The 24826-nt window shown below is 43.6% G+C and overlaps 1 protein-coding gene across 1 annotated transcript; it reads left to right on the top strand.

The window, feature by feature from the left end:
- Positions 1-254: 254 nt before the first annotated feature.
- On the top strand, positions 255-24632 carry PTPRJ (protein tyrosine phosphatase receptor type J; the record flags this gene model as incomplete). The annotated part of the gene is made up of 25 exons (XM_084287937.1): positions 255-270; positions 694-957; positions 2268-2531; positions 3861-4124; positions 5042-5170; positions 5259-5342; positions 5435-5698; positions 7029-7292; positions 8631-8888; positions 10012-10296; positions 10840-11106; positions 12759-13034; positions 14068-14199; positions 16740-16941; positions 17045-17163; positions 17705-17792; positions 18228-18269; positions 19212-19299; positions 20419-20509; positions 21197-21270; positions 21407-21541; positions 22012-22131; positions 23169-23329; positions 23599-23734; positions 24474-24632. 25 exons carry the CDS (start codon positions 255-257, stop codon positions 24630-24632), a joined length of 4182 nt encoding a protein of 1393 aa, XP_084144063.1.
- Positions 24633-24826: the final 194 nt, after the last annotated feature.

The raw sequence follows: 24826 nt of genomic DNA, 5'->3' as shown, positions 1-24826 counted from the left end.
ATGCCACTGGGATGTGAACCTTTAGTGTATTCTGTGCTTTTACACTATGTTAGCATTTTAAGTCCGAACTATAGTTCACAGTGCAAGGATCATGGCAGGAAGTGGATCCAACTGCTTTACTGAAGTAGAGAATGAGCAAAAAAAAAAAAAATTATCTACACAACTGACTAAGAGTGTAACTGAACAATGTGATTGTAGAATGGCCTTGAAATAGTTTTATCACCATTAGACTTGGGTTCCCTTCCCTGCTGATTATGGCAAATTTTTACAGTACAGCTGCAGCAGTTCAAATATGTGTCCTAGAGATTTGAAATATATATGTGATAGAGTACAGCTGAAATAACCTACCTGGATCTAGAGGAGAGTTCTGTGAATCTTGCAGATCTTCTCTTTAGGATAGCTAGCTCAGGGAAAAATGAATAAATAAATAAATTGTATGTCAAATTCTTTCTCAGCAGCTTGCATAAAGTTGACAAATAAGGTATGGAAGTCACCACCGTTGCACCAAGACAGTTTTAATCTTTGAGATGAAGTGAGTCTTCAGGAGTTGGAGGAATATCATAGAGCTAGCAATCATGCCATACAACATAAAAGAATGTCTTGATTAAAATAGAAATTGGTTGAGGAAAATACAATAGTTTTTCCACGCTCTGCATTTCTCTGTCTTGACAGTATGTTTTCTTACCTTTCCAGAGCCCAGCAAAGTTGATCTCCAGGTAGTGGATGTTGGTGAGACATCTGTCAACTTGACGTGGAAGGTGAACGACAGTGCTTCGCACACCTACACGTATAGGATAGAGGTTTCAAATGGTACCTCCGTTTGGCACAGGACATTAAAGGAGAAGGAAGTTGAAATTACCGGATTAATCCCAGGGACAAACTACATTTTCACGGTATTTGCAGTAGCGGCTGATGGTCAGACGGAAGGAGAAGGAACGTCCATAAGCCAGTATACAAGTAAGTCTCAGCTACTTGCAGTCGTGTTAGTGTTGGGCCATGTTGTGCTGTGCAGCTCGGGGCTCTGCCTTGCTGTGTGAGGCTTGTAGTTCAGTATGGCTGTGGACAGAGGGGATGTTTTGGTGCTGGAGCCTGATGTAGGCTGTATGCCAAGCATGGGAGGTTAGAATGCAGAAGAAGCATAACCTTTATAGTAAGCAGTTGGTGAAACTAAAGTCACTAAAGCTTGCAGCATAGAGATTTTTCTTGAGAACCTATCTTTCCTAAGTTTGGAGGGGAAATAGACTTTTTTTAAAAATAACTATTTAATATTTTTAAATTGCATTTGAAATTCCATTTTATTTTTTGTCTAACTCTATTAAAATAGATTTGTATAAAAAATTTTAACAGCTGTGGGCTTCAGACGCCTGTTTTCAATGCGCCCTTGCACAAAGCAGATTGCATATGGGGAGTTTCTGTGATTTGGGTCCCATGTCTGCCCTCAGGCTGCAGCAGGAGCGTGAGCTTTGGGCAGCGCTGGTTGAGGAGAATTGCCTTGGCCATTCAGCACCTTGCTGTGCTGGGTGTCCTACGTCTGGATGCACAGTGTTGCAGGGCCAGTTTTTGAGCTGGCCCACGAGGCTGTAGCACAGCCCGGTCTTTCCCCATGCTGCATGTCAAAGGAAACTGATGCTGGCTCTTATCATTCGTGTTGTCTAGAAATGCGTGTGTGAATGTGCTTGTGAATTTGCCGTTGATTCCCAGAATCTGTCCACGCTGCCTGTCGGTGATGACTGGTGACTGACCGTTGGCAGAGGCACAGAGAACAGAGTGCCGCAGAGAGGTTGTGGGGAGGTGTTCCCTGTTCTCCTGGTCCCGTAATGAGGTTGGGGCCTGAGCAGGATGGTCCTGGGTGATCATTTCTGTTTCTCTTCCAGCAATCATTTATCATCCTTACCTCGGGCTGTGCCGAGGAGCACCACTATCTTCTTTGGCACCTTTCGCCACACACTTGTCTCCTTCCTGCACAGCTCTCTGGGCTCCGAAGAGGAGCCCTAGGAGCGCTGGCACGGTATTGGTGTGTGCTCCTGCTTCTAAATGTGAGTGGGAGATGAATCCCACTGAAGACGCCTTTTCCTTACTCTTGCCTTCCAGGCTTATTGATGGATGAGCCTCTGGGAGCATCTGGTGCTGTTGCTGAGTGCCCCTGCACTTGGAATGACGAGTGGCATGAAGGGAGTGAAGCAGTGGCGTGCCTGTGTTTTTGTGTTTTTCCCTGTTTGCCAGCAGATGTTGTTAGAGGTTGATGGATTGTTATCTTGCCTTTCCAGAGCCCAGCAAAGTTGATCTCCAGGTAGTGGATGTTGGTGTGACATCTGTCAACTTGACGTGGAAGGTGAACGACAGTGCTTCGCACACCTACACGTATCGGATAGAGGTTTCAAATGGTACCTCCGTTTGGCACAGGACATTAAAGGAGAAGGAAGTTGAAATTACCGGATTAATCCCAGGGACAAACTACATTTTCACGGTATTTGCAGTAGCGGCTGATGGTCAGACGGAAGGAGAAGGAACGTCCATAAGCCAGTATACAAGTAAGTCTCAGCTACTTGCAGTCGTGTTAGTGTTGGGCCATGTTGTGCTGTGCAGCTCGGGGCTCTGCCTTGCTGTGTGAGGCTTGTAGTTCAGTATGGCTGTGGACAGAGGGGATGTTTTGGTGCTGGAGCCTGATGTAGGCTGTATGCCAAGCATGGGAGGTTAGAATGCAGAAGAAGCATAACCTTTATAGTAAGCAGTTGGTGAAACTAAAGTCACTAAAGCTTGCAGCATAGAGATTTTTCTTGAGAACCTATCTTTCCTAAGTTTGGAGGGGAAATAGACTTTAAGAAATAACTATTTTAAATTCTTATATTGCGTTTTGAAATTCCATTTTATTTTATTGTATAATGCTATTAAGACTTTTTTTTTTCTGTTTTTTTTTTGTTTTTTTTTTTTAATTAGCAACTGTGGGCTTCAGACACATGTTTTCAATGTGCCCATGCACAAAGCAGATTGCATGTGGGGAGTTTCTGTGATTTGGGTCCTGTGTCTGCCATCAGGCTGCAGCAGGAGCACAAGCATCGGGCAGCGCTAGTTGAGGAGAATTGCCTTGGCCATTCAGCACCTTGCTGTGCTGGGTGTCCTACGTCTGGATGCACAGTGTTGCAGGGCCAGTTTTTGAGCTGGCCTGCGAGGCTGTAGCACAGCCTGGTCTTTCCCCATGCTGCATGTCAAATGAAACCTATGCTGCCTCTTGTCATTTTTGTTGCCCAGAAACGTGCACGTGAATGTGCTTGTGAATTTGCCGTTGATTCCCAGAACCTGTCCACTCTGCCTGTCGGTGATGACTGGTGACTGACCGTTGGCAGAGGCACAGAGAACAGAGTGCCGCAGAGAGGTTGTGAGGAGGTGTTCCCTGTTCTCCTGGTCCCAGAGTGAGGTTGGGGCCTGAGCAGGGTGGTCCTGGGTGACCATTTCTGTTTCTCTTCCAGCAATCATTTATCATCCTTACCTCGGGCTGTGCCGAGGAGCACCACTATCTTCTTTGGCACCTTTCGCCACACACTTGTCTCCTTCCTGCACAGCTCTCTGGGCTCCGAAGAGGAGCCCTAGGAGCGCTGGCACGGTATTGGTGTGTGCTCCTGCTTCTAAATGTGAGTGGGAGATGAATCCCACTGAAGACGCCTTTTCCTTACTCTTGCCTTCCAGGCTTATTGATGGATGAGCCTCTGGGAGCATCTGGTGCTGTTGCTGAGTGCCCCTGCACTTGGAATGACGAGTGGCATGAAGGGAGTGAAGCAGTGGCGTGCCTGTGTTTTTGTGTTTTTCCCTGTTTGCCAGCAGATGTTGTTAGAGGTTGATGGATTGTTATCTTGCCTTTCCAGAGCCCAGCAAAGTTGATCTCCAGGTAGTGGATGTTGGTGTGATATCTGTCAACTTGACGTGGAAGGTGAACGACAGTGCTTCGCACACCTACACGTATCGGATAGAGGTTTCAAATGGTACCTCCGTTTGGCACAGGACATTAAAGGAGAAGGAAGTTGAAATTACCGGATTAATCCCAGGGACAAACTACATTTTCACGGTATTTGCAGTAGCGGCTGATGGTCAGACGGAAGGAGAAGGAACGTCCATAAGCCAGTATACAAGTAAGTCTCAGCTACTTGCAGTCGTGTTAGTGTTGGGCCATGTTGTGCTGTGCAGCTCGGGGCTCTGCCTTGCTGTGTGAGGCTTGTAGTTCAGTATGGCTGTGGACAGAGGGGATGTTTTGGTGCTGGAGCCTGATGTAGGCTGTATGCCAAGCATGGGAGGTTAGAATGCAGAAGAAGCATAACCTTTATAGTAAGCAGTTGGTGAAACTAAAGTCACTAAAGCTTGCAGCATAGAGATTTTTCTTGAGAACCTATCTTTCCTAAGTTTGGAGGGGAAATAGACTTTTTTTAAAAATAACTATTTAATATTTTTAAATTGCATTTGAAATTCCATTTTATTTTTTGTCTAACTCTATTAAAATAGATTTGTATAAAAAATTTTAACAGCTGTGGGCTTCAGACGCCTGTTTTCAATGCGCCCTTGCACAAAGCAGATTGCATATGGGGAGTTTCTGTGATTTGGGTCTCATGTCTGCCCTCAGGCTGCAGCAGGAGCGTGAGCTTTGGGCAGCGCTGGTTGAGGAGAATTGCCTTGGCCATTCAGCACCTTGCTGTGCTGGGTGTCCTACGTCTGGATGCACAGTGTTGCAGGGCCAGTTTTTGAGCTGGCCCACGAGGCTGTAGCACAGCCCGGTCTTTCCCCATGCTGCATGTCAAAGGAAACTGATGCTGGCTCTTATCATTCGTGTTGTCTAGAAATGCGTGTGTGAATGTGCTTGTGAATTTGCCGTTGATTCCCAGAATCTGTCCACGCTGCCTGTCGGTGATGACTGGTGACTGACCGTTGGCAGAGGCACAGAGAACAGAGTGCCGCAGAGAGGTTGTGGGGAGGTGTTCCCTGTTCTCCTGGTCCCGTAATGAGGTTGGGGCCTGAGCAGGATGGTCCTGGGTGATCATTTCTGTTTCTCTTCCAGCAATCATTTATCATCCTTACCTCGGGCTGTGCCGAGGTGCACCACTATCTTCTTTGGCACCTTTCGCCACACACTTGTCTCCTTCCTGCACAGCTCTCTGGGCTCCGAAGAGGAGCCCTAGGAGCGCTGGTACGGTATTGGTGTGTGCTCCTGCTTCTAAATGTGAGTGGGAGATGAATCCCACTGAAGACGCCTTTTCCTTACTCTTGCCTTCCAGGCTTATTGATGGATGAGCCTCTGGGAGCATCTGGTGCTGTTGCTGAGTGCCCCTGCACTTGGAATGACGAGTGGCATGAAGGGAGTGAAGCAGTGGCGTGCCTGTGTTTTTGTGTTTTTCCCTGTTTGCCAGCAGATGTTGTTAGAGGTTGATGGATTGTTATCTTGCCTTTCCAGAGCCCAGCAAAGTTGATCTCCAGGTAGTGGATGTTGGTGTGACATCTGTCAACTTGACGTGGAAGGTGAACGACAGTGCTTCGCACACCTACACGTATCGGATAGAGGTTTCAAATGGTACCTCCGTTTGGCACAGGACATTAAAGGAGAAGGAAGTTGAAATTACCGGATTAATCCCAGGGACAAACTACATTTTCACGGTATTTGCAGTAGCGGCTGATGGTCAGACGGAAGGAGAAGGAACGTCCATAAGCCAGTATACAAGTAAGTCTCAGCTACTTGCAGTCGTGTTAGTGTTGGGCCATGTTGTGCTGTGCAGCTCGGGGCTCTGCCTTGCTGTGTGAGGCTTGTAGTTCAGTATGGCTGTGGACAGAGGGGATGTTTTGGTGCTGGAGCCTGATGTAGGCTGTATGCCAAGCATGGGAGGTTAGAATGCAGAAGAAGCATAACCTTTATAGTAAGCAGTTGGTGAAACTAAAGTCACTAAAGCTTGCAGCATAGAGATTTTTCTTGAGAACCTATCTTTCCTAAGTTTGGAGGGGAAATAGACTTTAAGAAATAACTATTTTAAATTCTTATATTGCGTTTTGAAATTCCATTTTATTTTATTGTATAATGCTATTAAGACTTTTTTTTTTCTGTTTTTTTTTTTGTTTTTTTTTTTTAATTAGCAACTGTGGGCTTCAGACACATGTTTTCAATGTGCCCATGCACAAAGCAGATTGCATGTGGGGAGTTTCTGTGATTTGGGTCCTGTGTCTGCCATCAGGCTGCAGCAGGAGCACAAGCATCGGGCAGCGCTAGTTGAGGAGAATTGCCTTGGCCATTCAGCACCTTGCTGTGCTGGGTGTCCTACGTCTGGATGCACAGTGTTGCAGGGCCAGTTTTTGAGCTGGCCTGCGAGGCTGTAGCACAGCCTGGTCTTTCCCCATGCTGCATGTCAAATGAAACCTATGCTGCCTCTTGTCATTTTTGTTGCCCAGAAACGTGCACGTGAATGTGCTTGTGAATTTGCCGTTGATTCCCAGAACCTGTCCACTCTGCCTGTCGGTGATGACTGGTGACTGACCGTTGGCAGAGGCACAGAGAACAGAGTGCCGCAGAGAGGTTGTGAGGAGGTGTTCCCTGTTCTCCTGGTCCCAGAGTGAGGTTGGGGCCTGAGCAGGGTGGTCCTGGGTGACCATTTCTGTTTCTCTTCCAGCAATCATTTATCATCCTTACCTCGGGCTGTGCCGAGGAGCACCACTATCTTCTTTGGCACCTTTCGCCACACACTTGTCTCCTTCCTGCACAGCTCTCTGGGCTCCGAAGAGGAGCCCTAGGAGCGCTGGCACGGTATTGGTGTGTGCTCCTGCTTCTAAATGTGAGTGGGAGATGAATCCCACTGAAGACGCCTTTTCCTTACTCTTGCCTTCCAGGCTTATTGATGGATGAGCCTCTGGGAGCATCTGGTGCTGTTGCTGAGTGCCCCTGCACTTGGAATGACGAGTGGCATGAAGGGAGTGAAGCAGTGGCGTGCCTGTGTTTTTGTGTTTTTCCCTGTTTGCCAGCAGATGTTGTTAGAGGTTGATGGATTGTTATCTTGCCTTTCCAGAGCCCAGCAAAGTTGATCTCCAGGTAGTGGATGTTGGTGTGATATCTGTCAACTTGACGTGGAAGGTGAATGACAGTGCTTCGCACACCTACACGTATCGGATAGAGGTTTCAAATGGTACCTCCGTTTGGCACAGGACATTAAAGGAGAAGGAAGTTGAAATTACCGGATTAATCCCAGGGACAAACTACATTTTCACGGTATTTGCAGTAGCGGCTGATGGTCAGACGGAAGGAGAAGGAACGTCCATAAGCCAGTATACAAGTAAGTCTCAGCTACTTGCAGTCGTGTTAGTGTTGGGCCATGTTGTGCTGTGCAGCTCGGGGCTCTGCCTTGCTGTGTGAGGCTTGTAGTTCAGTATGGCTGTGGACAGAGGGGATGTTTTGGTGCTGGAGCCTGATGTAGGCTGTATGCCAAGCATGGGAGGTTAGAATGCAGAAGAAGCATAACCTTTATAGTAAGCAGTTGGTGAAACTAAAGTCACTAAAGCTTGCAGCATAGAGATTTTTCTTGAGAACCTATCTTTCCTAAGTTTGGAGGGGAAATAGACTTTTTTTAAAAATAACTATTTAATATTTTTAAATTGCATTTGAAATTCCATTTTATTTTTTGTCTAACTCTATTAAAATAGATTTGTATAAAAAATTTTAACAGCTGTGGGCTTCAGACGCCTGTTTTCAATGCGCCCTTGCACAAAGCAGATTGCATATGGGGAGTTTCTGTGATTTGGGTCCCATGTCTGCCCTCAGGCTGCAGCAGGAGCGTGAGCTTTGGGCAGCGCTGGTTGAGGAGAATTGCCTTGGCCATTCAGCACCTTGCTGTGCTGGGTGTCCTACGTCTGGATGCACAGTGTTGCAGGGCCAGTTTTTGAGCTGGCCCACGAGGCTGTAGCACAGCCTGGTCTTTCCCCATGCTGCATGTCAAAGGAAACTGATGCTGGCTCTTATCATTCGTGTTGTCTAGAAATGCGTGTGTGAATGTGCTTGTGAATTTGCCGTTGATTCCCAGAATCTGTCCACGCTGCCTGTCGGTGATGACTGGTGACTGACCGTTGGCAGAGGCACAGAGAACAGAGTGCCGCAGAGAGGTTGTGGGGAGGTGTTCCCTGTTCTCCTGGTCCCGTAATGAGGTTGGGGCCTGAGCAGGATGGTCCTGGGTGATCATTTCTGTTTCTCTTCCAGCAATCATTTATCATCCTTACCTCGGGCTGTGCCGAGGAGCACCACTATCTTCTTTGGCACCTTTCGCCACACACTTGTCTCCTTCCTGCACAGCTCTCTGGGCTCCGAAGAGGAGCCCTAGGAGCGCTGGCACGGTATTGGTGTGTGCTCCTGCTTCTAAATGTGAGCTGGAGATGAATCCCACTGAAGACGCCTCTTCCTTACTCTTGCCTTCCTGGCCTGTTGAGGGATGAGCCTCTGGGAGCATCTGGTGCTGTTGCTGGGTGCCCCTGCACTCGGAATGATGAGTGGCATGAAGGGAGTGAAGCAGTGTCATGCCGTTGTTTTTGTGTGTTTTTTTTTGTTTGTTTGTTTGTTTGTTTGTCCCCAATTGTCATCAGATATTGTTGGAGGTTGATGGATTGTTATCTTGCCTTTCCAGGGCCCAACAAAGTTCATTATATCCAGGTAGTGGATGTTGGTGAGACATCTGTCAACTTGACATGGGAGGTGAACGACAATCCTTCGGACCCCTACACGTACAGGATAGAGATTGCAAATGTTGGGAACGAGACATCAGATGCTACAAATGCCAATATTACCGGGTTAATCCCAGGGACATGTTACAATTTCACGGTATTTTCAGTAGCGGCTGATGGTCAGACAGAAGGAGAAGGAGAGCCCAAAAGCCAGTGTACAAGTAAGGAACCGGTGCCTCTCACCAGCAGTGCCTAAACAAGCAGTTTGTAACAGAGCCTTGCTTTTTCTCCTTATATTTCCAACTTCTTACTGTTTTGAATTGCTGTTTTGCTTTACTTCAGGCTCCTGTGGGCATGAATGTCTGGCTGTCCTTGTTAAAAATGTAAAGGTCTGAGACTGTGAGAGCTGCCTGTGGAGCAGTTAGCCTTGTTGAATGCCCAAGCTGTTGAGCTATGTAGAAATCCAGATGCTACAACAGCATGACCTTGCCTGGACATCAGGGCTGAATGGGCCCCATACAGAGTCTCTTGGTGCAGGTTGTCATCAGGTTTTTTGCGGGGCAGTGGTGTGCAAGGATCCAGTGCCCAGGATCACAGAGAGTTACTGATCTCGAAGCTTGTTTTGAGCTGTCTGCAGAGGCCCGTGGCCCAGGGCTTCTGTGAGCTGTGCCATTGCCTAGGACCGCGTTATCAGGAGCAGTGCCAGCTCTGTCTGCTTTGTGCTCTGGCACCTTTTCCCCAGATCAGAGGGTCAGATGAGAGAAGAGCTTTCTTCTGTGTTGAGCTCAGGATGTGGAAGGGGAACAGGCAGCGTCCATATACAGAGCAATTATGGGCAGCGTATCCTGGAGCTGCTTCTACTCAGCAGAGCTTGTCTAAGCTGCCCAAGGTGAGTCTTGTCTGCCCGGTGTTTGTGCTGCTTTAGACTTGCCGACCTCGACCCCGCAGCGCGGGTCACTGTTGCCTGCAAAGTTTCCTTCTGGTGTCCCCGAGAGGCTGTGCTGTTTAAGACGCAGATTAAGCTCAGATTAAGACGCTTACGGGCACAGTCTTGAACTAACAGACCAACGCTGTCCAGCATTCTGCTTCCTTTCCTGAATTCCATCTGTTTACCTGTCTGGGAAGCTGTTGTGGAAACAAGTAATTTCAGTGTGTGAAATAAACTAAAGAGAATCTCCTCCAAAATTTGTGTCCTTTCCTGAGATACATGTATGTCCCTGGATATTGCCAGCAGGGCATTTATACAGGACAAGTGCTGAATGGTTACAGTCAACACTTAGTCTGTGTGGAATAGCAAAATGTTGCTGTGGTTTTTCCACTGTCTGTGTTTCTCTGTCTTGACAGTTTATTTTCTTGCCTTTCCAGAGCCCAGCAAAGTTGATCTCCAGGTAGTGGATGTTGGTGTGACATCTGTCAACTTGACGTGGAAGGTGAACGACAGTGCTTCGCACACCTACACGTATAGGATAGAGGTTTCAAATGGTACCTCCGTTTGGCACAGGACATTAAAGGAGAAGGAAGTTGAAATTACCGGATTAATCCCAGGGACAAACTACATTTTCACGGTATTTGCAGTAGCGGCTGATGGTCAGACGGAAGGAGAAGGAACGTCCATAAGCCAGTATACAAGTAAGTCTCAGCTACTTGCAGTCGTGTTAGTGTTGGGCCGTGTTGTGCTGTGCAGCTCGGGGCTCTGCCTTGCTGTGTGAGGCTTGTAGTTCAGTATGGCTGTGGACAGAGGGGATGTTTTGGTGCTGGAGCCTGATGTGGGCTGTATGCCAAGCATGGGAGGTTAGAGTGCAGCAGAAACATTTGTCCAGATCTGATTCTGTTTTTTGTCTTCCTTCTCTATCTTCTTCTTCGCCCTCATCTCCTTCCTGCCCACTTTTCTAGTTCTGGAATGCTGACACAGTGTTGTCATACGCTCATGCTTTGGAGGGCAAAGTGGAGATGGAGGCCACTCAAGATGACTATTCTTTTTTGAAGTTTTCCTTTACAATCCCGTTGATGGATGAGCCTCTGGGAGCATCTGGTGCTGTTGCTGGGTGCCCCTGCACTCTGAACGACGAGTGGCATGAATAGAGTGAAGCAGTGGTGTGCCTGAGTTTTTTCTGTCCCTGTTTGCCAGCAGATGTTGTTAGAGGTTGATGGATTGTTGTCTTGCCTTTCCAGAGCCCAACAAAGTTCTTGATCTCCAGGTAGTGGATGTTGGTGAGACTTTTGTCAACTTGACATGGAAGGTGAACGACAATCCTTCGGACCCCTACACATACAGGATAGAGGTTGCAAATGGTACCTCTTTTTGGAACAAGACCTCAAATGTCACAGAAGCCGAAATTACCGAGTTAATTCCTGGGACAAATTACAATTTTACAGTATTTGCAGTAGCGGCTGATGGTCAGACGGAAGGAGAAGGAGCGTCCATAAGCCAGTATACAAGTAAGTCTCAGGTGCTTGCAGTCATGTTTTTGTGGGTCGTGTTGTGCTGTGCAGCTCGGGGCTCTGCCTGGCGGGTGAAATACTGCTGCAGGCATAGGTGCTACACACTGCCCACCTCTTGTTGGTCATGCTTGTGCGGACAGAGGTTTTGTGGAACATGGTTTCGCTTTCTCTTACTTCTGGTTTTGGGCTTCGCACCCTTGTTTTGAAGGGCTCCCACATGGTGTATTTTGCCTGCAGAACTTCACCCATTGGAAGGATGTTTGGCTGTGGCTGAGTCGTGGCAGCACTTCTGGGTAGCTCTTGTCTATGCTGCTCCACTCGGCTCCTCAGCAGAGTGGTGAAGATGGAGGTGATCATGTGTTCGTTATGCTAAGCACTGTGGTATTTTCCCCTTGGTGCGTTGCTTTGTCCTTTCCTTTGCTTTGTTTAACTGAGGTGAAGTGAATCTGTTTACAGGTTTTTACTGAGATTTCCTAGATGCCTCGTGATGAACCCATTACAAGCGTCTCTGGTACTTCGAACGTGCTGCTTGGCTTCTCATAATGCTAATTAGTCTGTGCAAGAGAGTCCAGTGTGGCTCTGCCTCTGCTGCTTTTGTCTTTGTCAGCAAACTTTTGTGGCTATTGAGTCTTGTCTTGCCTTTCACAGAGCTAGTTCAGTTGTTTGGTCTCCAGGATCTTTTACGCTGGTTTGAGCAGCCTGTGCTCCTGTAACTGGTGACCACAAGGTCTTGTCTTGCCAGGGCTAGCTACAACCTAGTCCTGAAGGAGGTGGCTTAGTCTGTCCTGTCTTGATCCCTGGGGTCCTGTCCTAGAGCAAGACCCCCTGTCACAGAGTGACCCCTGGGACTTGGAGCAGTTTCCCTCCCTTTTTCTGGAGAGAGGGCGGCTGAGAGGCTGTTTGGAATGGCTCACATGCTGCTCCTGCTGTAACTCTCTGCTAGGTCTCCCCCTTCCTCTGTTTGGCACCAGGTTGAAGGGTCACTTGTGGTTCTTTTCAGTCTCCTTCACGTTTTCTTTGGATTCACTCTTATTTCCTCTTGGATCATTGGTGTGTACTCCAGTCACTTTCTACATGTACAGTGACCCTAGTGCTCTTGTCTACCGTTCCCCATGGGGCCATGTATAACTTCTTCTTTACATGGTAGCATGTTTACATCCTTCAGTCCTGCATTCTTTTCTTTGTATCCATGCTCATCCTGGAGACAGCATAGATGACCGGATTAAGTTTTTGTTAGATCTGGTCCAGCTATCCGTGAGCAACTGAGGGCATTAGGAATATCAAAGGAAGTTTTCTTTATTATTTGTTGGCCACTAAGCATTTAATGTAATTACACAGGGAGTTAGTGTTTGTCTACAAGTCTAAAAATGTTTGTGTTCAATGGGTGAACAGTATTGGAAAGCTTTGCTGATACTGACAAACACCTATCCAACCCCAGTTTTCTCAGTAAACCTGTCTGCAGAGGAACTGGCACAGAAGGGGGTCTGTGTACTTAATATGCTAAATACTCTTCTTCCTCATTGTGTGGCAAGTTCTTTGTAGGCAGAAGTTTTGTCTGTTTAAAAGTGGAAAGCAATACCAGTGTTTTACAAATGCTTATACACAGAAGAGCTTATAAATAGAAAACTTTTTTTTTTTTTTTTGTGCAGTTCCTTCTCCAGTGAATTCATTTCAGTGTGAACCGGTGGCTAATATGTCTTACCTAATGCTGAAGTGGGAATGTCCTTATGGTAACTATTCTCACTTCATCATTAAAATATATTCTGCTGATTCTTCGGTTATAACAGAAGAGAGTCATTCCTGTTCAGAAGGCTTCAAAACATCACCTTTGGATTATTTCAAAACCTATAATGTTACTGTTACAACTTTTTCAAATGGTAATACAAGTTCTCCAGTGCAGAAAACATGTAAAACAAGCATTACAGGTAAGCATTGAGATCTGAGAATGGAAGATATTTACAGGACCAAAACATTAACTGTGCAATTGCAGAATAGCATAATTGATACGCAGTTTATTATTATCATGCAGATTATTAAAAGAACACTACATTCATGCCAACTGTAATCTGAGTCCAGTTGTATGGCATTTAACAAGGCTAAATGCCAGTGCTGCATGTGAGGTCATAACAACCCCATGCAGCAACATAAACTTGGGGAAGAGTGGCTGGAAAGCTGCCTGGCAGAAAAGGCCCTGGGAGTGTTGGTTGGCAGTTGGCTGAACATGAGCCAGCAGTGTGCCCAGCTGGCCAAGAAGGCCAATGGCATCCTGCCTTGTACCAGACCTAGTGTGCCCAGCAGGGCAAGGGATGTGATCATCCCCTGTACTCGGCTCTAGTGAGGCCGCACCTCGAGCAGCGTTCTCTTTCGGGCCCCTCACTGCAAGAAGGACATGGAGTTGCTGGAACAAGTTCAGAGAAGAGCAACAAAGCTCATGTAGGGGATGGAAAACAAGACACATGAGGAGCAGCTGAGGGAGCTGGGGCTGTTTAGTCTGGAGAAACGGAGGCTGAGGGAGGAGACCTCATCGCTGTCTACAACCACCTTGAAATGAGGTTGCAGCGATGTGGATGTAGGTCTCTTTTCTCAGGTGACAAGTGATGGGACACAAGGGAACAGCCTGGAGTTGTGCCAGGGGAGGTTTAGATTGGATATCAGGAAGAATTTCTTCATGGAAAGGGTGGTCGGGCTTTAGAACAGGCAGCACAGGGAGATAGTGGATCCCCAGCCCTGGAGGTATTTAAGAGGCGTGAGGATGTGGCACTGAGCGACATGGCCTGGTGGTGGAGTTCATATTTAGGTGAATGGTTAAACTTGATGGTCTTAAGGGTACTTTCAAAGCTAAATGATTTTATGATAAATATGCATGATCTGAATGATGTCATTATTACAATATATCCTTATTTGAAAAAATTATCTTCACCTGACATTAAGGTACTAAAAAAATATTTTTGTTTACAGATCCACCTGCTCCAAAAACAGCTCCTGTAATCAAGGTGCTTAGTTACAACTCATTGTCTGTTGAATTTTTTGATTTTGAGGCAGTGTATGGACCATTAAAAGCCTATGCAGTAATGATCATAACAGAAGAAGGTAAGATCTTTAAAATGGTGTCTCCTAGCTGTGTGAAACAGTTTATCAGATAGCATTACGTGAGGACAAAAAATTTACTATGATGAATATCAGAAGTTTTAAACTCCAAACAGGTGTTAAATGGAGAGGGGAAAAGCTTGCTCTGTTTTCAGTCACCTTTCAAAAATCATGAGGCAAATACTGTGATTGACTGAAGCCAAATCACTTCTTGCTTTCACTCAGCCTTTTTCAGCCTGAGTTATCCTTGTATATAAGACTGAAGTATTGCTGTTGTGCTGTTGCTAGTGGTTGCCAGTGGTTACTTGATTTGCCAGTGGTTACTGCCACAAAACTGAGTAGTATCCTTCTTCCCAAGAGAATAATTTTCAGAGCTGGAAATATAGAGTTCTGCAATGTGGGATGTTTTTCTCCATCCCTTCTTCCACTGGAAGACTTCTGCAGTGAGATGGTGGTTTTGTTGTGGGTGGTTTGTTTTTGTGTGTGTGTGTGGTTGTTGGAAGGCTTGAATAACATTGTCAGCATTACATGTCACAGGAAGCAGAACACCAGGAAAAGCTAGATGGTATTCTATAAAACTCACCTCTTTAAAGCATCAAGCCTTCTTTAATTCATGAATGTCTAGAGACAAATCATAAAGTAAAGGAACATCTCTTTGCAGTGTAGGTTCTAGTTCACCTTTTAATTTCTGACAGTGCACTGGAGGAATAACACAGCTGATGGAGATAGTTGTTTTTGTTTTTTTCCAAGTGGGATATGACATTCCTGCTTGTCCTTTTTCTCAGCTCTGGAAATTTATCATGCAGCAGTCCGTAGATTTTTTTTTCTGTGTTTTTCCATACAATATAAGTCCAAGAGATGTCCAGCTATATATGGTATGTCAGTGCAGAAAATTCCTATTCTTTTCACATGCAACTCAGCTGCCCTGGAACTGCTGATTTGAAAGTCATGTCTTCCACACAGTGACAGCTCTGCTTGTACTTTCAACCAGTCCTGTTTAGTCTTGACAAGCTTCAGTCCATTTTTGTGTGGATTGTAAGGAATTTAAGAAGGCGGTTTCAAGAATTGAGGGAAATAAGGAAGAAAGATCCTATGTATGTATGGAATCAGATCAGTGCTTTGGTAGGAGCAGAAAACCATCGTTATGGCCAACCATCACTTCAGCTTTGTAGTGTTCAGATAGTATTAATATGTGTGAATTGGGTTTCTCTATCTGAAAATAGACATCATTACCTTAAGGAAAGGCATTCATTACTTTATGCATTTGTCTACGCAGTTGTGTCTCAGGCTGTGAGGTGCCTTGAGGAGATAACCAAGACATTCACAATTTGCTCAGGATGTACATCCTTTTGGAATTGAAATGAGGGACTGGATAAGACATCTCAGGTGGTATTGAACACCCATTTCTAGGCAACTGAGTTAATTCCAGCCTCAGATACATTTAATGTAACCACATTAATTCTTTAGAAGAGCTACATTGCACCCTGTTCCTGCACAGTTACAGCTAACGGGAGCTTTGCTGTTGGTTGCAGTGAATATCAGATCAAACTTTGTCTATGCAACTGTAGAAAACTTGTTAGAGCATTTCCACTTAGTAACCTTTCAGAGAGCCCCTTTGCAGCTTCTCCTTTTTAATGATAAATTCAATACTACATCAGCTTCCTAGAAGAAGCTTTTAGCTTTGTAAAGCAATCAGCAGAAAGCAATATAAGCAAACTTCAGCCAAATGAGGAAGATGATGTTCTTAGTTTGCTTGTCCTTGAATTGTCAGACAGCTGGTGGTGTAAGCTGTTTTAGCATGTCTAAGGTCATACATGCCTCAGCTGTAAAATCTGCCTCAGATTTCTTGGGTTTGTCTTTTAACAGCAGACACTGCACAAAGCAACGTTGTCTGGCACGTGGTGTCCTACTGGTCACCATTTGCATTACCCTGTTCTGCGTCTTTCAGACAAGAAAATGTTTTGGTCACTGATTGTTTTGTCCCACTTGTGTCTATGACAAGAGAAAGCAGAAAGTAACTCTTTCATTTCTCGGGGCGTAAGTGCGAGACTTTGTCAGACACAGCAGACAGTATAGGCCAGGATGAATTTAGCATCACCCTGAATGAAGCTTGATGTTGTTTGAATAGCACAGTGTTATCAAACACAAATTGCCCTTATTTTTTACAGTGTATAGTATTCTCTACATTTGGTAGTTGATGGAGTGGGTTTGGACATGACTGACTTGTGTAGGGAAAGTTGTCCACAAGGACAGCAGAGTCCACCACTCATATGCCTTTATTGAGAAGCTCCACTGTACTTGGTAGAAGTAAAACCAAAAGGAGATGAAACCAAGTAACACCAGGGAGTAGAAGGGAAGTTAAGTAAATTGCACTGCAGCAGAGGGAATTTCTGAGATTGTCTGTTGCCCTCAGCCTTTCATTTCAGGCAGTACTTGCAGAGCAATCACAGCTGTGTTTTTTTGTGACACCCTCTCCAACTGCACTGATGGTTATAAAAACAGTGTGTGATGTGTACCACTTATATCCTTGTTTTTTCCTGAAGGTTGTCCACCTTTGAAGTCTAAACTGAACTACACGTATGAAGATTTCAAGAAAAAGAAGACAGGCACCTATGTGACTTATGTTATAGAGACAGAGAAGGCAAAACTACCTTCCTTCCGTTCTCAGCACATCATCAGTGTAGGCAAGGGAAACACCACGTATGGCTACAAAAATGGACCATTGACTCCACTTCATTCCTACAGGTATTTATCTCACTGCAGTTGAAACCTAAGAGTTCTAATTGAAGAGATCACAAACCTTGCTGTTAAAATCATGTCGTGTGTGTTGTTTTTTTCCTCTTAACAGGGCAAGTGTTGCAGGCTTCACTAACATAAACTTTACTGCGGAAAACATCATTATGGAAGAATATAGTTATGTATCATTTTCACCCTGTTCTAACAAGGTTTCGTTACCCCAGGATCCAGGTATAGTTAATGCAGGACTGGCAGTTTTGAATATACGTTATGTGTGGAAATTCCTTAATTAATGGCAAGTTTCATGATAGCAAAACATCCATTGGTCTGTCTGCAATGGACTGTTCCTTTCTAGCTTTGCAGTGCCACTGCTCCATAAATTCATAACTAGCTAGTTCTGCAGGTGAGCTGCTAGTTATTCTTTTTTTCCATACATGACTTCCATTTGAGAAATAACCAAAACCTATACTACTGATGTTGTGCTGAAAGGGATTGGATGACACAGTGTGACTTTAGTACAGAAACAAACAGCAAAAGCAGTTGTTCTAACAGTTCCTGTAAATTAGAACCAAATGTATTGGAATGCAAATACTGATCCTGCCAAATACTGATTCAATACTGGTCCTGCCAAAGGATACAGTAAAGAAGAGAGGACACTTAGGAGAATAGTGTGTGTTCTGTCACCTGTGAGGTTCTCTTGTAGTATGTTGATTGATTCAGAGCATTGTCAAATGTAAATCAATGATGAGTAATACTTGTTCTCTTTTATAAGGTGTTATTGCTGGAGCTGTTATTGGATGCCTTTTAGCTATATTGGCTGTAGTCGCTATAGTGGGTTACATATTCTGGACAAGGAGAAGGTAACAACATGTTTGTTATTTAATTTGTTTTGTTGAGGAATATCAATATTTCACTGCTCTACCTTTTTATTAAAATAAGGTGTCTGTTCCTGTTCACTGTCGCCATGATGCTTTAAAATACATTCTATTCAAAATCTTTGTTATACATCAGAGCTGATACATCAGACTAGCTAAATGATTGTTCAAACCCATTGTTTTGAATAATTTTGCTCTGGTTCCAACAGAAAGAAACAGGCCCATTACAAAACATCATTGAAAGAATGAAGAAGTTTTTTATTTTTACTGCAGGTGTAAGGTTTGCCTCAGGAATTTTTTTTTGCACAGAATGAGATGATTTACAAGAAATTGTTCTGAGCAAGCACGTCATCAGAAATCTCATATATGTTCCATTAAATTCTACTGTGAGCCTATTGTGTTTTTTTTTTCTCCTCATAGGAAAGATAAAAGGAATACTGAAGTGTCCTTTTCTCCAATCAAGTAAGTCAATATCCTTTCAGATGGTGTTTTCTGAGCTCAAGTGATATGTGCAAAACTTACTCTGAACCCTGGTGCTTGTTTTCTGTGCAGTTTTACATACAATTCTGCATTATTAACTCCTCATGAAACTTAAAGATTCAAGCCTGCAGGCTAGAAATAATTATATTGATCACGTCTTCCACAGCTGCTACAGTGATCTAAGTGCTTGCTTCATGAATCACTATTAGATAGACAAATGCCCCATGCAGTTTTGAAAAATAGGATGTTTGCATGAAACACAAGCTTCTGTACACATTAAAGAAGCAATCCAAATTGTTGGTAAAGAGCTCATAAGCAAAAATCTGCACTGAATTTTATGGCTGCTTTGCACTGAGCTGTTAATTCATATGATGTTGAGATTGTAATAGCCCACCAATAGGTAGCCACAATATCCTGGAAATCACAAGCAATTGAACCAGGTTATTGGCTCGTGCACCAATTTTATTTTATTTTTTTTTCTGATGGAAAGGCATGGCCTGAGCATGCTATGAAGTTCCACCTGTGTAGACTTAATTAATTGATATAAAATGCACGAGGGAATGGGGCCGATCCGATGGAAGGGGAGCACAGAAATTGCTGCCTGACACCTGTCATATCCTTCTCATCAATAGGATGCACTGTTCACTTCTTGGCTGGCACAGATCAGTTAAATGCTCTGCCTTGATATTCTGTCCCCTGTAAATGCAGTTTTGTGGGTGCTACTAACAGTCATGCTTTTGTTCTTAGATTCACATAGTGAAAAGTACAACTGCATGTGTCTAATCTTCCTTTTTTCTTCCTCCCTTCTCCCGCTCTCCCCTGAAGAGTAAAGAAGTAAGTAAAGCACATTTTGTAACACATTAACTGAATTCATGGTTTATTTACCTAGTATCAGCTACCAATACATGGCTTTTCTCATTTTAGATCAAAAAAGATTAAAGTGGAGAACTTTGAGTCCTACTTTAAGAAGCAGCAAGCAGACTCCAACTGTGGTTTTGCTGAAGAGTATGAGGTGTGTGTCCTCAGTCGGGAGAGCTTTGTGACAAATATTTTTGGAAAGCAAATTAGCTTTCCCTTGGAGTGTATGTGAGGTTTACTGAAGGGGAGGAGAATAAGGGACCTTTTACAATAGACATTATTAAGCTGCATGTGAGCTCTAAGTTTAGTTGAAGTGCATGATAAATTCTTCACATCCTGAACCATTAAATCTGCCTGTAAGCTATAGCATGGCCTGCTGCTCAGAGCTCTTGCTGGAAACAAGACCTCCGGAGTCCTTGCCCTCGTTGCACTAGTGGTATTTGTACTCTGGAAATGCCATTTACCTTCTCTACACTTTGTTTATTTCATCATTTTTTTCCTACACAGCAAGACAGGTCATTCACTAATAGCAAGCTTCTTTAATGCATTATGTGTGATTTGCAAACCACACCTGTGAATAAATTGAAGGATATAAGCAGTCAGAGAAAAAACAGAATTTCCTTAGTGACCGTAACTGTTTCTCTGTGAAGTGTGCTAAAGCTTAATTTATATAGGGTACAAAAGACAGGAATCAGCTGTCATCACGGACGGGTTCTGTGTTGTAATGTCTGCTGTTGGAAAAAATCCTACTTTTTTCCACTTCTCAAAGTTACTCACAGGTTTTCTTCTTTCCAGAACAAAGTTTGTCCCTTTACTATACCTGGCAGGCTGGTGCTCCACCCTTGCCCCTTGCCCTCCTTTCAGATCTTGCTTCCTTCTTCAGTCCTTCCATGATGTAACTTGCTCCGTTTCTCTCTGTAATGCCAGCAAAGCTCATGCTAAATGATCTGCTGCCTTGGAGTTAGAATGGGTGTGCAATCAGTGTCAGTGTTAATGTATTTCTACAAAACTATTTCTAGGCTTTTAAAGCCCACTTCTGGGCTTTAAACATGCTATTACTCTTCCATTCTGTATTAATACTTTCTCTATCAGCTTTGTTGCTGTTACTCTCCTGCTCTCTTTGTAGAAAGCAGATTTTTGTCATCTATCCCAGTTTTACATGCCTACTTTTACAGCAAAGGCCAAGGTTGTTTGGAATATTTGCTTCAGTGATGTGTTCCTGTACAATTATTAAACCAGAACCAGGTGCTCATGGATCTTTCTTTCACTGTAGGAACTCAAGTCTACTGGTGTTCATCAGCCCAAATTTGCTGCTGAAATCCCAGAGAACAGGGGGAAAAATAGATACAATAATGTCTTACCATGTGAGTTACTCTCTCAGATTTTGTTACTTCTATTAATTGAGCTATTAGGTGAAAAACCTTGGGTTTGGCTAATTTCGTTTTAATAGTACCCGGAGGTTTCAAAGGGGAATTAGTGTTGCCAATTTGGAAAAAAAATGAAATTGGGTTGTTGTTTTACTTGTATGAACATGCCAGTGTGAAATCACTGTACAAACAAACCTAAAGAGCTTTCCTTGAAAGTTATAAAAATATTTTCCTTAATTAAATTGTTTTCATTTTTCATTTGTGAGAAACTTGCAGTCCAGATCTATCAGAACAATAAAAAAGAATATTAAGACATTGCAGGACAGCTTTGCAAACTAAGAACCTGAACCCTGCCAAGCTATCTGCAGGCATCCCAGCAAAGTGAAGTGTTAAGGAAGAATTGGATTAAATACAAATTTTTGTGTTTGTGAGAAAAAAAATCGTATTTAAAAATACGTTCAGTGTTCTGAATTTATTGTTGCTGGCCAATCCTTTTTCTGAAGACCTTCATGATAAAAGCCTGAACTACTGCTACATCTGATTCCTAAAATTATGTTCTTATTCTTAGAATGTGCATCATTCTAAAACACCTTTTATTTAGAAAATGTGTTAGAACTGCAGTATTTTGCTGAAAAATTCTGAAAGTTCTTAAATTCATAATTTTCTTTTCCTCTCTTTCTGCAGATGATATTTCTCGTGTTAAACTTTCAGATCTAAACTCTGCAACTGGTGATTACATTAATGCAAACTATATGCCTGTAAGTTGCTTCATTAGTTGAGAAGAAAAATAATGTGTATTTTTGTGATATAGGCTTAACAGATCAAGTGATTTATAAAATTGACTTTTTATGGCTTATGGATGAATGTGTGAATGTGTATATTTTTTCTTCTTAGGGCTATACCTCAAAGAAGGCATTTATTGCTGCACAAGGTCCGTTAGCCAATACTACAGAAGACTTCTGGCGCATGATTTGGGAAAAGAGTATTTACTGTATTGTTATGTTGACGAAATGTGTTGAACAAGCCCGGGTATGGTGGTTTTGTTGTTGTTTTGTTTATCATTAATATTAAAACTGAACCATCTCTTGAAGACAATTGTATCTCTTCTAATTTTGTTGTTACCCTAATAAGTTGGAGATTGATCACTCTTAAAACAAGCGTATAGTTAATGGAAGATTGTTTTCTGAATTCAATGAGCACATTTTTTTTTCCCCTTTATATCTCCTGACTACCAGACTCAGGAGGCTTGTGCAATCTCCATTTTTAAGATTGGTTCCTCTCCATAGAGAATGATTTTAATAGATCTGCTCTGTCCTTAGGATAGGACATTGGGAAGGGTGAAATGCTTCCTAGCCTCACTTGAGGGTGGCGTGTTATTGAAAACTAACAGACAAGGCCAAGGTGGAGTCACAGGAAACTACCTTGGCATGATCTTCGTTTTTTTTCCCTGTGTTTCATTGCTCTGTGTAATGTGTTGAACCTTTTAATTCTCTTCTTAGACAAAATGTGAGCAATATTGGCCAGACAAACAAAGCAAAACCTATGGTAACATTGCTGTGACAGTGGTCTTGGAGACTGTTCTTCCAGAATGGACAATAAGGGACTTCAATGTAGAAAATGTAAGTGGCTGTCTAGTTGTTAGTTGTGTACAAATATGCGTGGAAGTGGTTTATTGAGTCAGTAACTTCATATGTCAAGCAACACTGGAGTGACAGAATATAGTAACTTCACTAAAATTTAGTCAAATTCAAAGTTATCGGAGTGGAAGGGATAAAAGCAGTGGCAAAATCCAGCCTGCTAATGGGAATTACTGGTTTTCCCATCAGTGACCCTTCAGCGTGTCTCCCTGAGACTTCCACAAAAACTCATGCTTTATGCAGATATTTGGAATATCTGCTAAATTATCAACTAGCCCCATCTCTGTCAGCAAATGTAATGCGGCAGAGATGATCTTGGAGTCAAGTGAAGAGTGAAAGGAAATTATTTCTAACTATTCTCTGCTACAAGGGAAGGAAGAGGGAAATTGGAATATCATTGATCAAAGTCACAGAATCACAGAATTTCTAGGTTGGAAGAGACCTCAAGATCATCGAGTCCAACCTCTGACCTAACACTAACAGTCCCCACTAAACCATATCCCTAAGCTCTACATCTAAACGTCTTTTAAAGACTTCCAGGGATGGTGACTCCACCACTTCCCTGGGCAGCCTGTTCCAGTGTCTAACAACCCTTTCAGTAAAGAAGTTCTTCCTAACGTCTAACTTAAAACTCCCCTGGCACAACTTTAGCCCATTCCCCCTCGTCCTGTCACCAGGCACGTGGGAGAACAGGCCAACCCCCACCTCACTACAGCCTCCTTTAAGGTATCTGTAGAGAGCAATAAGGTCGCCCCTGAGCCTCCTCTTCTCCAGGCTGAACAAGCCCAGCTCCCTCAGCCGCTCCTCGTAGGACTTGTTCTCCAGGCCCCTCACCAGCTTCATCGCCCTTCTCTGGACCTGCTCAAGCACCTCGATGTCCTTCTTGTAGCGAGGGGCCCTGCACAGTTTGTAATGCGCAATTTTATTGAAAAGTCTTGCACAGTACGTATGGCAGGAAGCACTTCTGCTGCTCTTTTGAAGCTCATTTGTTTTCTTTTTTTCAATGTGTATTTCCCTAGGCCAACACAGGGGAGAGCCGCATAGTGCGTCAGTTCCATTTCACCTCCTGGCCTGATCATGGAGTGCCAGAGACAACCGACCTGCTCATCAACTTCAGACACCATGTTCATGAATACAGCAGTCAAAATCCTATTGACTCTCCTGTTCTAGTGCACTGCAGGTATGAAGAACAAATTCGTGTTAGACATGCTTTCATCTTGTGACTTTTTTAGAACAGTTCTTTTTCAGTGTGATTCTGGGAGTCCCAGAAGGGTGTCCTTCCTCCATCTTGGTCATGGTAAAACTCACGTCTCTGGACTGCAGAGGCTTTGATACCTGTGCCACTGAAATAATAGAAAGCATATTGCTAACTTCACTGGCTTTTTATTAGGCTACAGGTGAGCAGGTGGTTGAGAGAAAGCAGTAAATGTCTTCCCTGTGTCATTGCAGTGCTGGTGTCGGGAGGACAGGGACATTCATTGCCATTGACCACCTGATTCAGCAGATTGAAATGGAGAATACCGTGGATGTGTATGGAGTGGTGTATGATCTTCGAATGCATCGACCTTTAATGGTGCAAACTGAGGTAAGATTTAGATTTTCATTCAGCAGCATGTTTCTCAAACATGCACAATAATCCAGGAAAGGTAGACTATAGACTGTAGCTCAGAATTACAGGAAGATAAGACTTTACAGAGCAATCTAAAAATCGCCCTCGTTTAAACTTCCCTGCTTCCTGCCCTATTTCTTACTATAAAAGTATTTGCAGCTAAGTTTTTTTTAGTATATCCAAGCAATCTCTTTTTGAGGGTAATTTGTTGGACTAGCATTTGCAGGTAGAAAGAATTAAATCCTGAAAATTTACTTTTAAGCTTGTTCAACCCATGTGAGTTTTATCTTTATAGCCACAAGCCAGAATTACCTTCAGTCAAGAGGTCTCTGCATGCATCTTTTGTATTCTGCAGGAACACAGGCGTTCCTGCAGGAAGTACTGCTTTCATCTGAAAAAGCATGTGGATTAACTCAAGCTGATCTGGAAAAGGCTGTAAAATCTCCATCATAAGTCTTTTAAGAGGATGTTAGGCAACACAGTAAATTAGATCCTTTTTTTTTTTTTGTTGAGGGTTCACAAGACATCATGAGGTCTGTTCTAGTCCAACTTCCTATATACATACAATTTCTAAAATGCATAAATAGACTGTGTGTGAAAACATGCAGTGCAGTACCTCCAAAAACTGAAACTTGTATTCAGGAGCAGAACTACTTCCAAAATCAGGTATTTGCTAGAACTCTCTTAATATCCTTTCTTCTTTTTCTCCCATCAGGACCAGTACGTCTTCCTAAACCAGTGTGTCATGGATATTATTAGATCCCAGAAAGACAAGAAAACAGATCTTATTTACCAAAACACAACAGCAATGGCAATCTATGAAAATTTCACACCAGAGCCAAGGTTTGGGAAGGCTAATGGCTACCATGCATAGCCTGGAAGGAACGCAGTGTCTCCAAGAGGTGTTGTCTGCGCATAAGAAAGGGAGACGTTCTACGTATGTTTTCCAGGATTGTGTGCAGTGTCTTACATTTGGTTTCTCCAGTTTTGTCCTTATATGAAGATGTGATCTACAGGAGGACAAAAACAGTGCTGGCAGGAGCCAAGGATTGTTATAAAAAGAAAATA

This window comes from Netta rufina, assembly GCF_964035555.1.
Source record: "Netta rufina genome assembly, chromosome: 5".
NCBI classification, from domain to species: Eukaryota; Metazoa; Chordata; class Aves; order Anseriformes; family Anatidae; genus Netta; species Netta rufina.
Note: the sequence above shows the minus strand (reverse complement) of the source record. Positions and strands in the feature narration are given on the sequence as shown.